At 37.3% G+C, this 18,002-nt stretch overlaps 1 protein-coding gene and 1 pseudogene across 12 annotated transcripts in view; one reads left to right on the top strand and one right to left on the bottom strand.

The window, feature by feature from the left end:
* The window catches only part of PIAS2 (protein inhibitor of activated STAT 2), a 101,184-nt gene that overhangs the window by 77,826 nt on the left and 5,356 nt on the right, over positions 1 to 18,002 (top strand). For 10 of the 12 annotated variants that reach the window (XM_045042210.1, XM_045042207.1, XM_045042212.1 and 7 more), the window contains 5 exons: positions 1,607 to 1,767; positions 2,967 to 3,100; positions 4,717 to 4,888; positions 11,487 to 11,626; positions 16,341 to 16,378. In XM_045042210.1, coding sequence (XP_044898145.1) covers positions 1,607 to 1,767; positions 2,967 to 3,100; positions 4,717 to 4,888; positions 11,487 to 11,626; positions 16,341 to 16,378 — 645 coding nt within the window. The other 2 variants (XM_045042215.1, XM_045042216.1) reach the window with 2 other exon arrangements.
* Positions 9,876 to 10,249, bottom strand: LOC123381358 (annotated as a pseudogene).

Genomic DNA, 18,002 nt, shown 5'->3' with positions numbered 1-18,002 from the left:
TAGGTTCTCTGTAAAGGAAATGTATAGGGAAGGTTGTTGAAAGACTCTGTCTAATCTGGGTGTGTGTCTTGATGTTGGTGTACCTCTCCCAATTGGAATAAGAATTGAACAGAGCACTGAATTATATACAAGTATATTCGAATATCAGCACATGTGATTATACACAAGTAAAACATTTTTGTAAATAAAAAACACATTTGCAATTCATATCACATACACGAAGCTGACTTAATGTAAAGCTTCTGTAGATAAATAACCAAAGACTAATAGCCAACCAGGAAGGAGAAAAGGTTATGTATAGACTGCTCTTGGAAACACAGATAACTCTTAGAAGTAAAAAAGAACAGGGCACCTGGCTGGGTGAGTAGATTTCAGCTCAGGTCATGATCCCAGGGTCATGGGCTCAAGCTCTGTATCGGGCTCTGCACTGAGCATGGAGCCTGCTTAAGATTCTCTCTCTCTCCTCCTGCCCCACTCGCATACTCACTCTCTCACTCTCTAAAAATAAAAAGTAGAAATAAGCTCAGCTTCACTTATAATAAGAGAAATGTAGTTCACAATTATAATGGGGTGGTTTTCACTTACCAGATTGGCAGAGATCAAAGTGAATTAATAGGACTGTGTTGACAAAGTTGAGGGGAACCAAGCTCATTAATGTACGTATATGCATAAATCAATACAGTTTGTTAGTATGACAGAAATCACAAATGCACTTTCCCTTTGACCCAAAAATATCACTTCTGGGAGTTTAGCCTATAGTTATTTATTACAGCATCATTTGTAGTGATAAAATATTAGGAACAATTTAAATGTCCATCACCAGGGGAGGGTACTGCTTAGTAAATAATGATCATTCATATCACGTACTTCACATCAATTATATCTTCATATCATGGTAGCTTTTTATGTACTGAATATACGTGAAATAATTATTAAGTTGTATTATGTGACAGATGGCACAGAATTGTGTGTATTGCTTGCCACCATGTATGGGAAAATGTATTTTTAAAATACACACTGGCTTATACATAGAATATCTATGAAAGAGCATACAAGAGGTGGGTAATAGCGGTTCCCTCTAAACAGGGTAACAGGTGAGAAAGAGGTTTTTGTTGTATATGTATTTTTTTCTGCCTCTGAATTTACGTGTTAATTATTTTCAAAAACTGAAATGGGCTTTTGTTTATTTTTTTAAAATGTTTATTTATTTTGAGAGAGAGGGAGAGAGTGCAAGCAGGGGAGGGGCAGAGAGCAAGGTAGAGAGAGAATCCCAAGCAGGCTCCACACTGTCAGTGAAGAGCCCAATGTGGTACTTGAACTAACAAACTGTGAGATCATGACCTGAGCTGAAGTCAAGAGTCGGATGCTTGCTTAACCCACTGAGCCACCCAGGTGCCCCTGAAATAGTCTTTTAAAAGTCATAGGGCAGTGAGTGAACACAAATAATATATGTAGTGATCTTGATTAGAAAGAAATTCTGGTTTGAAAATCTTTTTCATTTTGATCTTCTTGTGAGATCTTTTCAGACTTTTATGACTGACTTCTGGCCTTTGAGGCTTTGCTACCCTTTCTGAAAGGTTTCCCCTGTTGTCTTCCCTTTCTGTAGTTAGGGAAAATGAGGCTGACGATCCCATGCCGTGCAGTGACTTGTACACATCTACAGTGTTTTGATGCTGCCCTTTATCTGCAAATGAATGAGAAGAAGCCCACCTGGATTTGTCCTGTGTGCGACAAAAAGGCTGCCTATGAAAGTCTAATTTTAGATGGGTAAGTATATCCCAGCATAAGTGTTAGCTGTGTAAACATGCAGTACAGCCTCATGTAACTTCTAGTCTAGCATCATGTTATCCTTTTTATCATTGGCTTTGTTTTGCTAAATTTCACGAGGGATATTCGTCTGTTGCTTTCTTGTAATGCCTTTGTCTGGTTTTAATACTACAGTAATCCTGGCCCCATACAAATGAGTTGGGAAGTGGTGGTATTTTGTCTCCTCAAATATTTGGTAGAATCCCCCAGTGAAGATGGTTGGGACTGGGGTTTTCTCTGTGGTAAAGTTTTTCACTACAAATTCAGTTTCTTTAATATACGTGGGGTTCCTCAGGTGATCTGTTTCTTTCTGAGTGAGCTTCAGTCTGACCAGAAGGTTGTCAGTTTTACTGAAGGTTGCTAGCCTTTTGTTTTGATTGATTTTCCTCTTTTTCTATTTCATTTGTTTCTGTTCTTTGTTGTTTCCCTTTTTGTGTAATTTCATTTCAGTTTGCTCTCTAGTTTCCTTTAGGTAGAAGCTGAGGTTTGATTTGAGTCCTTTCCTAATATAAGAAGATTAATGCTGTAACTTTTCCTTCAAGTACTGCTTTAGCTATATTCCACAAATTTTGTTAATTTTCATATTCAGTTCAAAATACCTTCTAATTTATGTTTTTATGTTTTCTTTGTCTCATTGGTCATTTTGTTTAGTTTCCAAATATTTGGGCGTTTTCCACATATTTTTCTGAAGATTCAGACTTCATTATGGTCATAGAACATAATTTGTATGCTGAGTTCTTTTAAATTTATTGAGACTTTTTAATGGCCCTAATTGCTCCTTTCCCCACCCCTATGACATTTTTTCTTGATAATAAGCTTATAAATTATTTTTTGTATAATAACCTTTATATTTGCTCATGTCTGTTTTGTATGTTATGCTGGAGGTTGCTCTTTACTACCAGTCCTGGCTAGGAGGCTCCAGGTGTCTATTTAGTCAACTGGTTTCTTAGATGATGCTCAGTAAACCCCTTAAAGATCTAAAACCTAGGAGGGGAAGGGGGGGTGTGTAACAGCTGTTGTAAAGTGTGAAGTATTGAAACACCAAAACAAACAAAAAGGTCAAATAGCATCACTTTTGTCTCCAAGGCAGTATGTGTTACTTAGCTCACCTTTGAACAAAGCCATGGATTACATTTATGCACTTCTTAATTGGTTTATAGGCTTTTCATGGAAATTCTCAATGACTGTTCTGATGTGGATGAGATCAAATTCCAAGAAGATGGCACTTGGTGTCCAATGAGACCGAAGAAAGAAGCTATGAAAGTGTCCAGCCAGCCGTGTACAAAGATAGAAAGTATGTGCAGGATAGCCACGGAGAGCAAAGCAATGAGACCCCCGCACCGTTGTCTTTATCGTTAACTTTGGCCACTAGACCTGCATTTGGAGCTTTGTTTGCGAACTGTATCTTTTGATCGTCTGTTACATACGTAATTTCCCTCAAGCGGTTTTTACTCTTACCTTAAGAAATTTGGTAAAGTGTATGTGACCTTATAATTAGCTTTTTCGTAGTATATTTGTCATATATAAAGTAAATGAAATAATCACCCCAAGTCATTTTAATATAATGTGTTTGTTACGGAGTGAAAAGTTATAAATGACATTTTTATGGATAGCTTTCAGAATTTTTTTGAAACTTTTGGGGGAAACCCCAAGTTTAGGTGTCCTTAGGCCACATAATCCATCAATGGAGGGTAGAGGCAGGTGCTCACAGGTTAGTTGCTAACAAAGTGAACAGACTGTTTCCATTTCTTTGTGGGAAGAAATTTGACCATTGCCTTTACCTAGGATGTACGCTTAACCTTCAACTCCCTATATCTGCCCACACTGAGTGGGGAAACTAAGGGACAGTTATAATAATTGAACCCATAGGTGAACTGAATGTTTCTTCTTATCTGACCATGTCCACTCACTGCATTTGAGTTTTGTGTTGATTATATTTGACATTCTAACAATATAATGAATAGTGAGTATTCAGAGTAAAAAGTAAAAGATTTATGTCACTATTAGTCATTCTTTTGGGGCACCTGGGTAGCTCAGTTGGTAAAACATGGGACTCTTGATCTTAGAGTCATGAGTTTAAACCCCCATTGGGCATGGAGCCTATTAAAAAAAAAAAAAAAAAAATTCTCCTTGATTGTTACCGAACCTGTAGGTAGAATGATCGAGGTTTCCCTCATCTTTGAGAAGAATAGTGATTTAGTTGAGTAGTTGCTGCTGCTTTTCCACTGTCAGCCAGCCTTAGTTTTCTGTTAAACAGATTATAGGGCATAATGTAATTTCTGTGAAATGGTGAGTTAACATATGGTAGGTATATGTGGGCAAAAAGGAGAACCTAAGTGATCAGTAGATGGTTGATAAGAAGAGCTTCAAATATCTGAATAACTTAAATGAAAGGCTTGGAGTTTTTTCAGTTCATCGAGGTGAACATTTTTACCCAGTTTTGGCTTACAGAGAGGGGCCTACACATGCTTTGACATGGGTACCGCTTTGCTGTAATGGAAGTGCCTGATTCTGACTCAACACTGCCACACGTCTATGAGAATACACAGCTAGTGAAGCCACATACTTTTGTCTGTGACTGGAGATTGGAGCCCTAACCCCAGGCTGTCTGTAAAATGATTGCTTACCTGGGGAGACAGCTTGAGCAGCAGGATCTGAACAGATTTTTTGGCAGTACTGGGGAGATAGCTAAGAGCATGCTGTCCAAAGGAGGCTTTGACTGTCTGGCAGGGCATAGAGCTCACCTTTTCTCCCAGGTGAGCAGTCATTTTATAGATAGATATCCAGAGTTAAGGAGTTAGTCTCCATCCATAGAGCAGAGTATGTGGCTTTTTACTGGCTGTATATTCTCCTGGATGTGTATTGCACCTTTGATTTTTTTTTTTCTTTTCCTTCTCTTCCCTACATCAGGTTCAAGTGTCCTCAGTAAGCCTTGTTCAGTGACTGTAGCCAATGAGACAAGCAAGAAGAAAGTGGATGTTATTGACTTGACTATAGAAAGCTCTTCTGATGAAGAGGAAGACCCTCCTGCCAAAAGGAAATGCATCTTTATGTCAGAAACACAAAGCAGCCCAACCAAAGGGTTTGTTAATTTATAGTTCACTATTGTTTATTACACTTGGAACTAACTGTTCTTGGTATAGGTTTGTAAATGTCTCTTTGAGAGTTGCATAACCGTAGAAGGCTATTTTAATTTGCCTTTGTTCAGTTGAAATCTTTTCAAGAGAGCACATTGTTTAAAGGAAAGAAAATTTTGATGAAATTATTTACATCTTTGGGAAGTGAGAGTTCAGGTCTTCTCATGTCTGAGTATTTATTTCATATTTGATCCTTTTTGTCATTTTCTTGAACCAATTTGTAAGGAGTATATTTGGCGTCACAGACCAACATGAGGAAGCCTGGTGTAAAATGGAGTGTGGAATTGGGAATCTAACAAGTGTGGATTCCAATTTTGACACCATTGCTTACTCGTTCTGTGATCTTGGATGAAATACTTGTTTGAGCCTCTTTTTTTGTGTTCTGTAAAATGGGGTTAAATGATGCCTACCTCATAAAATTATTTTCAGGTTTCAGTAAGATAAGGAAAGAGTTAAATTGATTGCCTTCCCTTTTCATCCTCTCCAGGGCAAACTATGGGCAGGTAAATGCATTCTAGCATGTAGTTTTTATGATTCATCTGGTAGAAGCTGTTACTGTCCTGTATAGTGACAGGTCTGAATACTTAGCAATAGGTGCTTCTAAAAAATTTTGGAACCGGCAAGAAAGTAGCAGAGGGTTCCCTTGACATTCCTTGAACATATTGTTTCAGACTTGGGTGTGCCAGCCTTGTCCTTTGGGCCTCTCAGTGCACTTACTTTTTCTAATGGCTTTATTGGGTTGTTACTTATATACCATAAAAATGTCCCGTCTTAACTATTAAGTTGCCCAGTTCATTGATTCTAATAAATTCAGTTGTCCAGTCATCATCATAATTCAGTTGTAGAATATTTCCAGCACCTAGTTAACTTCTCTCTTGTTCATTTGCAGTTAATCCCCATTCATACCCCTAAACTAGGCAATTGTTGATCTTCTTTCCATCTGTATGAACTTGCCTGTTCTAGACATTTTATATAAATGGACTTCTACTCTGCATTTTGCTTTAAAAAGTCTGTGAGTTGCAGCTACCCAGCTCATTCATGAAATCAACATAATTCCTAGTACCCAAATGAGATTTGTACATTAACAACCGTACAGAATGAAGCTGGCTCATATTAGAAAACTCCATGAGAGTTCTCAGTTCAATCTTAGGAAATCATTTAATTGTATATTCAAACAATATCCATCCTTTGGACAAAGTAGGGTACTTTCAGGAATGCTTTATTATTAGGAAATACATTGATAAAATGAATCTTGTCATAAGGATGACTGTGAAGTCATCTTAGTGGATTCTGGAAAGGTATTTAGTTCATCAGTAGCCATTCCTGATAGGAACTCTTTGAAATGTTAGAATTCACAATGGTTTGAAAGGTTTACCACTCTGGAGCTGATTGATTCTTAGGCTACGTTAATGAAAGAAGCATAGTGTCCAGGAGATATACCCATGCTAGTTTTATTCTGTTTATGTCTAAGTGATTTTCACTTAATACCATTTTAGTCCGTGTTGATCATCAGGAGATGAGAACAGGCTGGTAAACTGTGCAGATTGTAACGTGATGGATGGATGGGTCTACGGACTGAAGCTGTTAAACCAGGACAAGAGAATATGTGAATGTGCAAATATCTTGTAATTCTTAAAAGGGAATCGTTGATGAAGAGGATTAAGTTTATTCTTTGTTATAATATTTGGGAGATCTAAGTCCAGTGGAGGAAAAGATAACATGGAAAGACTTTCCATAGGAGCTGAACACTAGGAAAGTTGATGTTTTATACTAAAATCACATCTTCTGTGTCGAGGTAGAGTGGATGCCACCTGTCCCAGCGGGTGTCGTGGATCCAGACTTATGCTGTGGTTAGGTCACCTCTGTAATCCTTTCCAAGTCTTAATGCTTTTCTGGTTTTGTTCCTGGTCTTCCTTTCCCTATTCTGTCTTGTGGCTCAGCATCCAACATTTTCATGGTTTTCCATTGCTGTAGAAGTTTATCATAGGACTTCTTGGCCAGTGATAGTAAGCAAATGAGAAAGAATAGAGAATAAGAAAGCAGGAAAAACTTGCCTTCAGTTAAATCCCGGAGATCTGAGCAGTTATTTTTTAGGAGGTACTGTTTTAGTAAAAATTACTCTTAAGAACAATTTCACAGTGCATCAAGAAGTAGAATGCATTCCACCTAGACATAACCTGTGTTAACATTTTGACGGGAATCCTTTTAGCCTCTCTCCTTATGTACCTACTGTAGTCCTTAAATGCATCATACAGTACCAATCAGAAGAGACCGACACCTTAACCTAAGACTTAGAGAAACCTCTGATATTTTTGTACATGGAAAGATAATTTTAAGTATCGTATCCCTGCCACATTCCCTGAGCCAATGAATGATTGCTTTGTCATTAATAAGGTATTCTAAAGACAGAAATAGACAAGAATAGAGATAAATATGTATTTCTGTGGATTAAGACTCATTAGCAATTGGTAGCAAAATTGAGTCTTTTTTATGCTTGTATGATAAATTGGGAACATACAGGGAGTTTCAGGTGTATGGATAAATATTCAAGTTATTGAACTGTTAACTCATTTTCAGACATCTAAATGTGGGCCAACTATGATGAATTCCGTGATCCAGTGCACACTGTAGAATACTATTTGCTGTCCAGCAATGTTCCAGCAGTATCTTTGTGCTGTGATGTTATAGGTAAAGCTACAAAAATTTCAAGCAGATACATACACGGGCATATGTATACATTAGGCATATGTACCTAATGTATACATATGCCTGTGTATGTATTTGCCAATTCCATGAGGAGGCAGTAACATGTTACAAACTTTAAATTTTTCTTATTACTTTATAGCATCACATTTTTATACCCACAGTTCCGTCAGATATAGCCATTTACATTTCTCCATGGTCTCTGTTATTCCATTTTTATAAATGCATCTATTTTTTGCATAGACATTAGAATCCTTTACCTTTCTGAATGTTGTCTTTGTGAATATTCTGATTAAAACCATAATCTGCTACCAGTACATAATTTGATAATGGTAACAAATGGCTAATTTACCCATTCTATAAAAATTGAATTTGTGTTAATGGTTACAAAGTTCAGCTAATAGAAATTAATCTACATTAAATAGTTTTTCAGATGTTTGCTGAGGTTTTAGATATTGATCTAATAATTTGTACCTTCATTGGATTTTGACATTTTCACATGTTGTGACAGTCAGCGTTTTGTATTGGAGAAACAAGGAGTAGTTACTTAATCATTTAAAGTTTCATGTTATGAGGTCAGAACCTATGCAATAATTAGATGTTACTGTGATTATAGTGAGTTGGGACACTGACTTGACTCTACAGTTGTAAGTAATGGGGCTTGGAGGAAAGGAGTTTTGTTATTGTCGCCTATAAATCTGATTCAAGTTCAGGGTTCAGTTCAGGGTCAAGACAAAAGACTTTCAGTATGAGATATGAAAGAAAGAGAAGGGGGAGCAGGAGGAAGGTAGGCACAGACATGCGTGTGTGTGTGGGGGGGGTGTGGGTGTCTGTCTTCAAAAGCTTATCTCTTACATTTAAAAAATACGATTAAGATATTAATACTATGAGATAGAATAATCAGAGCCACTCTTTTAATCCCTTCCTCAGCATGAGCATGCCAGTCTCTTTCCTTTTTACCCCCTCTGCCCCGTTTCAGATACGTATTCCCATGTTGATGGTAGGATCACGTGTAATTTGAAAACGCTTTTGGTGATTACTTGTTGTACTTTTCATCCCTGTAGAGGGACCACTGTTTTCAAACCTCTAGGAAAAGATGTGTTTTAATACAACATAACTTATTTGATCTCATCCCCAGTTTGTTCTTTCCCCCTCCAGAGAATCTGCCTTTTCTAGTATTGTTCACCTCCTGCTTGTGATTTTAGGTCTCTAGGTAACAGTGGAGACCAGGAAGCCTTCTGATTCTAAGTTAGGCAGGTTGCTGTTTGGATGATGACTTCCATCTTCATCTACCTCTGGAAAATGTGTTTGAAATGCCAGGCTTCTGTTAATTGTCTCAAGTGTATTGTTCCCGGTGGATCCACTTTTAAGACTTCGGAACTCTGACCTGTGTTATTTATTCATTATTCTGAGAATAACACAGTTGTCAACATAGCCATATATGTACTCTGAAGATGCCTTCCTTTTCCACATTTCCAGTGACATCCATATTTTTGACAGATAGTGTAGAGTAAGAGCTGGACAAGATCCTCGTGTCATCATGCAAACTGGTTTTAGAATGACTCCAGTGCCTAAATAGGTTGTGATTATTTAAATGGTTTGAGGTTTATTTTTTTTTTAATTTTTTTTCAACATTTATTTATTTTTGGGACAGAGAGAGACAGAGCATGAACGGGGGAGGGGCAGAGAGAGAGGGAGACACAGAATCGGAAACAGGCTCCAGGCTCTGAGCCATCAGCCCAGAGCCTGACGCGGGGCTCGAACTCACGGACCATGAGATCGTGACCTGGCTGAAGTCGGACGCTTAACCGACTGCGCCACCCAGGCGCCCCTGGTTTGAGGTTTAAATTGAGGTCATGAAGTATTTTGTCAGTTGTTTAGGGTATGAAAAGTGTCATGAAACCATGTCATCAATTCTTACCGTTCGTATTTAATAATCTGAGCAGTGACAAGAAGAGTTCCAGCCAAAGGAAAGGACGCCTAGAGGTCCTCACGGTCCTCTTGGTCTAGCTTTGTGACCGTGGTCCTAAGTTTCTGTTGGCTTCGTTTTTGTAATGGTCCCTCCCAGCTACATAATTCTGTGCCTCTCTCATGAAGCTTATAGTAAGTAGTTCATTGGCAGTGCTTTGGGATGCCAGCATTAATGTCCCTATGTCTCTGTCCCCTCTCCTTTTTTTTTTTTTAGTTAATAACAAAGTTGTATTTTTCAAAATGTACAGTTGGTGGAACCTATTTATGCCTCTTTACTAGCGGCAAGGCATCTCCACCCTTGGTGTTTCTGGTATAAATCACTTGAACTCTATGTTTTGAAAACAGTTTAATGAGTCCTTTACTAAGGAGCTCCTGAAGGGGGCTGCCCTGGCCAGGGAATTGCAAATCTTCAATTTCTTAGAGACAGCCGCTGGGGTTAGAGATGGGAACTTCCTTGCAGAGTTTGTCATATGTGGCCTTGTCAAACAAGACCAGGTTAGTGATCTGAGATCCCAAACTTTACCTTTGGACTATTTCTTTTTTGGTCTTGCCCCCAGATTGGTTCAGTGGGTCTTTGCCTTTCTTGTCTGATTTGCCTGCCTGTTTTTCTTCTTGTCATCCTGGGGTGGCATCAGGAAGCTCAGAGAGTAGCTGCTACCACTGCAGCCTCACCAGGATGATGGCTAGAAGGGATGGCCACCATCAGCCATAGGGTCCATCACATTGCTTATACTGTCTTGTAAGGTTTACTGTCTTGTTTAACCTGGGCTAAGAGAAAATGAAAGCTCAATAGGAAGAATGCAAAATCATCTCTTTATTCCTGAGCATTAGAAAAAATATGATTAACTAAACTGCTTCTTGAAATTATAAAGCTGTAATTGTGTGTGTGTGTGTGTGTGTGTATCTATTAATCTGTTAATGTATTTTTAAAGTGTATTTTATTTGTATTCTTAGCATGATTAGTTAATTTCAAAGTCTATAAACCCTCTTAGAGTAGATGATATCATAGTAACTTAACATTTTTATTTCTGGATGTTTTATATTAAGTCTTGAGAAATCATCTTATTCTAATTTCTGATTGCTGCCTGTCGTCAGGTTGGCTGGCGTTAGGATTGGCAATGTTGCCTCAGGTGACTCTCAGATAAGATTGCTAGTAATAAACACAGTTCAAGTTAGAATGGAAGAAATTCTGGTTGAACTGTATATAATAGATAGCTTTACTTTAAAGGTGCCATGATTTAAATCCAATCTTAGGAGGCCTCAGTTTATTTCTAACTTTTCTTTTTTCTTTTTTTTAACGTTTATTTATTTTGAGAGCAAGAGAGAGTGAGTGAGTGAAAGCAGGAGGAGCAGAGAGAGAGGGAGAGACAGAGAATCCCAAGCAGGCTCCACACTGTCAGCGCAGAGCCTGATGTGGGGCATGGTCTGGTGACCTGTGAGATCATGACCTGAGCTTGAAATCAAGAGTCACTCAACCGGCCGAGCCCCCCAGGTGCCCCTCTAAGTTTCTTTCTAGATACAGTTACTAATATCCACATCCATGTTACACATACATTCATAAAAGCATATGTAAAATATATTTCTCTCTGTGGATGAAAGTTTTATGTATTCCTCCAGCACCGTACACTATGTTTTAATGCCAACTTGCTCTTATGTCACAGCTGCTGTTGAGAGCCAGCATACGTTCATGTTAAAATGAAGACTGTTATGAAAGAGGAGAGTAGAGTGGAGTACTGTGTAGTGAGTAGCCGCCATGTAGTTGCGTTGAAACTTAGTGCGCTGACGACTGAGAATGCCCGGTGGTGCAGCCCTTCTCTCCTGTGAACTAACAGCCAGATTGTTTGTAATTTCCCATGCTATTTAAAACAGGGTTCTCATGTATCAGCCATCTTCTGTAAGGGTGCCCAGTGTGACTTCGGTTGATCCGGCTGCTATTCCGCCTTCATTAGCAGACTACTCAGTACCATTCCACCACACGCCAATATCAAGCATGTCATCAGATTTGCCAGGTATGTGAAGAGTTGTTTTCTTTTGTTACCAAGTTTTATTTGTTTTTCCTCTAAATCTGTGGAGCGAACGTAGTGTTACAATTTAAATGGAAATACTGAGGAAATTTGAAGCCTTCGTATAAAAGTATGTTTTAATATATCACATTCAATTCCTGTCATTTTAACTACAGAGCAATCTGTGGATTACTGATGATAGGAAATCTAGTAGGACGGTAGGAAACTTTTCTGGGGTTGCTCTCCCTCATGAGTAATTTGTACTCGGAGACACTGTCTTTGTCATCGAAGCTTCGCAGATTCGGTAGAGTGTTCTCTCATAATCTTCTCGGTAGCCCATCACAGCTTTAGAACGTCCTGGTGTACCACAGGGTTAACATTATCAGTGGCTTTGCCCTGTGAGGCTGTTTTGCTCTGTAAAAATAGGATCTACCAGCTCTTTCCTTAGAGCACTGCTTAATATTTAGGGATATCTTTTGAAAAAGGCAAGGCTGCTCGAATAACCTTAGAACCAAGGCCATATTATGAAATTTGGAACTCCCGCACAGACCCCCCACTTTTCTTCCCTCCATAGCCATTGTTTTTGTAGGCATTTTGGATCAATCAAATTGGAGCAAGCTGAAGCCAGTGCCTCTTACATTCATGACTTTCCTTCTTTCCGAAGGGCCCTTTTAGTGGAATACCCTTCTCTTTTCCTGTTAATAATCTTTTCTAGATTTGTAAAGTTACTTTTGACCTACAATTTATTTTTCATATCCCTCTATATGAGGCCTTTATTTCAAGCACAGCATATATTTTGTTGGGCAAAATTTGTGTTGTTGAAACAGTTGATAGTTGTGGTACCTGGCCCAGTGTAATCTTGCCACTTGAAATTTATTCAGATTATTTAAGTAAAATTTAATGGAGAAGAATGGACTAATAATAGTATCTATCAAATAATTTCAAAAAACCTCCTTAACTGTCTATGTTTACTCTGTATGTACTTGGGGAATTGGCATTTTAAAACTTGGTTAAGTCCAGTGGGCACCAATTAAAAAATATTTGTTGTATACAAAGCTTGATTCTAAGGTACAGGGGCAGTTTCATGGTCCATAAGACAGATGGAAACTCAGAGATACTTAGTTCGTAACTGCCAAGTTTTCCTTTAACTGTGGCTAGTTTTAAAGGAGGTTGAAGAGTGTGTATCATCTTCATGTGTGTTACAAACAAACATTCCAGAAGGATTCGTTTTCCTAAAGACCTTGAAATCACAAATAATCCTGAAAAAACTTTTTGTTTACGAAAGCGACCCTGGCCATTTAGGAATAGAACAGCCACAGTTTACAGATCATTTGTTTTCAAATTACGTGATTCTGGATGAATTTTTAATTTTGGAGAATTGACATTATTTCAAAGTTTGGGTATAAGGGGAGACTATAAAAAGTGCAGGCGTAAGAAGCAATAAGTTATGTGAACTGTGTATTTTGTAAAATACGTTCCAAGCTGGTATTAAGGAACTAAGACTGATATGCAGGGCTGATACTTAGCGAGTGTGAACTAGGATGGTGACACTGCTTATTACAACGTTGACCTGCTTTCTTACCGTTTGATAAATTGAACAGAATAGGGTCTGTTGTACTTCAGAAGAATTACCAGTTTGTCATCATCTATGAATTATGCAGTAATTGCTACATCTAAATAGTCTAGTTTTTACTTTGTTTTATTGTTAATGTGCTCTTCTGTAGTTAGTGCTTATTTTAGTTTTATTTTTGTGCATAATTTTTATGTAATTAGTCCTACTGTGCAGAGTTTTCATATTTATAAATTTAATAATTTATAATAAAATATTAAATAGAACAAGAATGGAGAGATGACAAAGTTTTAATACATTTCTTAACATTCCTTTTAAACATCATAAATATGAATCTTCTGAATCTGCAGGAGAACAAAGAAGAAATGATATTAATAATGAACTGCAGCTTGGATCATCTTCTGATACTGTGCAACAATGAATTACAAAATAAAACAAAAAATTTGTATTTATGGAATGGAAAACAGCTTGATTATTTCAAGAAAGAATATGACTGCCTTATTATTGCTAGTGCCATATTGTCAGGTGTGAATGGTGCTCAAAAGTTGTACATTAAAATTGGAAAGTGCTAAACATTTACATACTTAATGTTTTGTTAAAGTTCACGGCTCAAGTAAGGAAAATGTGGTGTTATTAATAAGACATGTAGAGTCAGTTTCACTTAAGGAAGCATTTAAAATCCAGAAACTACAATTTCATCAGTGTTAATAAAACATTTAGAATGTACCATCTGAATTTTTAACACTACCTGCTTTTTAGTTAAAAATAATTGAGCGTTTTCACCCATGAAATATGTAGGTGGGCATAAAAACATATCAGTACAACATATTGCAATTGAAACTTAACGGTGAAATAAGAAAACAGCATTTTACTAAACTTACAAAAACAAGGCAGCAATGTTTTAGTCAGTATTCATGAAACCTCATCTATTTCGTGTAAGAGTTTTAATAGTATACTTAATATGTAAAATGCAGGACTTTAATAATAGTTTAAAGTTTTTTTGTCAGAAGGAATAACATCTGAAATACCGCATCAAACCTCAGTGTTAGTGTTTGAGAAAAAATGGTTTCAGTGAAAGTATTTCATTACAATGTTGGATTTTGTATAGAGAGCATCTGCGTAATGCTAGGGAGAAAGTCAAGTTTAACCAAACTTAGAAACATTTCTAGGTGTCTTATTACGGCATTTTATAAGTCACCATATTCAGTTATCTTTGGATAAAGTGTCAAAAGATACAGATCAAGTGTCTTAAATCTCTCATCGGTATATATTGACTGGCACACATGAAATGATCATCAAAGACAATTAGAGTACATCTGAAGAGCTGAGAATTGAACTAATGAAAAAGTGAAGCATCTTTGCACCTTGCCGGGCAGCCTCCAGTGCTGGAGCTGCACAAACCGTTTGAAGACTATATCAAGCCTGTATATTTATCTCAATTGGTTATGAAGTGGGGATATTTAAACATGTAGAAAATAAGCATTTTTGAGTGATTTGGCTCCAATACACAATATTGCAAGAGATATTAATACTTCCTTCCTTTAGCTTTATAAAAAAAAAAAAAGAAAGGTTTAAGTTATTCAAATGGACTGAGTGATTGAACAGACATTAAAAGTGATTGAACATATAAAATTAAGTAAGCTACAAAAAGCAGAAGCTCTTTTAAAAAGAAAAATGTTATACCATTTGAAGCAAAACCAAATTAATAAAATTAAGTCAATTAAAAGACATGCCAATAAACTGTCTTTGTGACTTGGTCAATAGTATGAAATGTTGACTATATAAAATTCAAAAGGTACTATAAGGGCTAGACAGATTTTGAGTTACTCTTCAGAAGCACAGGATTTGCTGAACAATATTAATATGAAGAAACTCTTGGCTTATTGAGATGTCATCTAGTGAGTATCAGTTTAATGGGGAAGTCGTTGGAAAAGTTCGTTGTGATCCCCTTTGTCCAGTTTTGGCTCAAATTCCATTGTATCATATAGCTAGTGACAGGCATATGGAGTGAAAAATCATATTAACAGTTTTTAAAGATGCTTTAGAAACTGATTTCATTGAAATGATTGGTGCTATAGCGTGTATCACTTGATAAGCATTTTTATCATATCCTTAGAGATTATAAGGGAATAAATATACTTTAAAAGAGTTATAAATTATTCATATTGGTTATTTAATATATTAAATATCATTTCCACAGATATTCTCTATTTTGAGTAACAGTCTAATATCAGACTTGTATTCTGTATGATCATTATATTTGAGGTGACATTGAATGCTAGCATATAAAAATTCATAGAATTGAACAAGAAATTGGCCTGTCTCACTGACCTATACCTAGTATGTGATTTTTTTTTTAATGTTTTGAAATTTAGGGAGGTTTAGGGGAACTGACTTTGAAGTTTATTGCTAGACTTTTCACATCTGAAAATTTTTACTATTTATTGTTATAATTTTAATACTTTAAAATGGTATTACTGGGCAACCTTTTCCACATTCCTGTTTCTAAAGCTTAATTGGAGAGTCCCAGATCTTTGGTTCAGAAAACTGCATTAGCTTATAACCCAGTAAACCCTAAGATTTGGCTTGTTAGCGAGCAGCAGTTAACCAGGTGCCTGCTTTGTGCAGAGCACTGAACTGTGTACTACTCTTGATGTGGGGACAGAGTGACAGAGAGCAATCCATGAAACGGATCTCTGTTTAAGAAGTGCTACTTTAGTTGAAGCTCAATGTGGTTGGTGTATTTCTAAAAAAATAAATGTGAAGTATCTTTTAAGAGCCTAAGTATGTTTTTTTTTTTTTTTAATAGTCCGAATCCAGATCATTCTCTCATCATTTTTATTGCTTCTCATTCTATTAAATGATGAAGGGGAAAAGTTGACTTTGACTAGTCCTCCTCTGGCAGTTTTTGGACTGCTCCCTTTAAGTCTCTGGGTGGTGGTTTTTCCAGTTGTTTTGTGAGGGAATATGTTCATTTTGGGGTTTTATGCATCTAAATCTCACTGATCATGGTATTGAACTTCTCTGTGGCAGAATGGTAAGCACTTACCCCAAATGTTCTATGACTCATGATAAATACAAAATGATTTGGGGAAATAATTCTTGTCTCCTAACTATGAGACAACTATTAACAAAACATTTTTGTTTTAGGTTTGGATTTTCTTTCCCTTATTCCAGTTGATCCCCAGGTATGTATCCTGAATTTAAGCAACTAATTTGTATTTGATTGTTGGTTATGTCATACTAACTAAAAAATGACCAGTTGCATAAAATCAGGACAGTCAACTTGCAGTTACTTAACTTGATGGAAAGGAATTTCTTTGTAAATATTTCACAATTTTATTTGGAGGACTACAGTTGCTGTTTTTAAATTTATGATATTTTGACTTAATACCTGAATTTTTAGTTATATTTTATTTAGTTTTCAGAATCAGTTAGCATTTCTTACAAGCATTTGGGTGATTAAAGTGAGGGGAAGCAGTGCTGATGACTGGAAGTTAAAATTTCAGAGATTATCTGTGAAGCACTCGTTCTATGCATAGAAAATAGCGGAAGCTGATTCAACAGTCCTGAATCATTAGCTTGATTCTTCCTTGTTTTTCAAGGCCGTCAGATACAGACTTTGGGGATGCCCCAATCCAAAGTTGCTATAAACCGATCATTCCGGTTTTCTCTGTCAGCAGTAAGAAACTCGAGGATCCCAGGGACCCAATAGTAAACGTGGACTGACGGACGTATATATCAGAGGCAGAACGGGGGGAGAAGGGAAAGGCATGGGGAAAGCAGATGGGGAAAGTGAAGCAGACAGTGACTTTGACAGAATTGTTGCAGGTAGGGAGGGCCAGAGGAAGACCCACAGAGCACTGCTTCATAGGCTGCAGAGGCCGCTAACCACAAGTCTTATACCGGCCTCCTGTGTCCGTACTCTATCTGATCACGCAAGCAACACTGGAGATTTGGGCCCAGGATAACGTGTGCAGAGTGAGGAATTTCTTCTCACTCTGAGTCAACTCTGTTACATTAGTAGATTCTATAGCAAAAGTATCTATATATCTTTCTAGGAAATGCATTCTTCAGGCTTGAAATATTACTGAATCTTAAGAGAACCACCCTTCTAAAAAATGATCTTAGAACCCATAGGATTTTGATTTCATAGTGCTATTTGGCATCCTTAGTGTCAGGCTAACTTATTTGATAAGCCAGTAGAAGGGTAAGGGTGTACCTTCCGTTTTCCTTAGAATCCTTAGATTTGTCCTCCTTTACCTCCATAGTACCCCCCTTAGGCCCTGTTACCTTTGTGCAGATACGTGCCAATACACGTGGTTAGATACACATGGTTAGAGGTAAAATGGCTGCACCCTGAGTATGACAAGAATTCGTAGAGCCTATTGATAGCAGAACTGTGGTATCTAGTGTTCATCTTATAAATGAAAAGAGTACCTTTTTACTACTAGGCAGTCAAAAACTGCCTGAGAGGAAGTAGAAATAAAATGTAAGTTTCTGGGCTTTTTTCCAGATTGTTTAGCGGAAAATCAGAATTGATTCAATTTTAAGGAAGTTTAATGCCTTAGAAGTCTACTCTCTTTAGAGCACCCGAAACGCTCTCCCCCCTTAACCAGTATCCCTTTGATCTCTTTGTGTATGACGTTTATTTTATGGATGAACCAAGACCGTTACCCATGCTGAACACTGAACTACTTTTTCTGTCAGGCGGCCTACATTTCGGTCGTTGCTCTTCCACTGATTGGCAGCGTGAGCCTGGGGCTGTCGTTGCCATTTTAAGATTTTTTGGAAGATCGTGTAGTGAAAAAA

This window comes from Felis catus, chromosome D3 (genome assembly GCF_018350175.1).
Source record: "Felis catus isolate Fca126 chromosome D3, F.catus_Fca126_mat1.0, whole genome shotgun sequence".
NCBI classification, from domain to species: Eukaryota; Metazoa; Chordata; class Mammalia; order Carnivora; family Felidae; genus Felis; species Felis catus.
The sequence above is the reverse complement of the archived record's forward strand: the minus strand, read 5'-3'. Positions and strand labels throughout refer to the sequence as shown.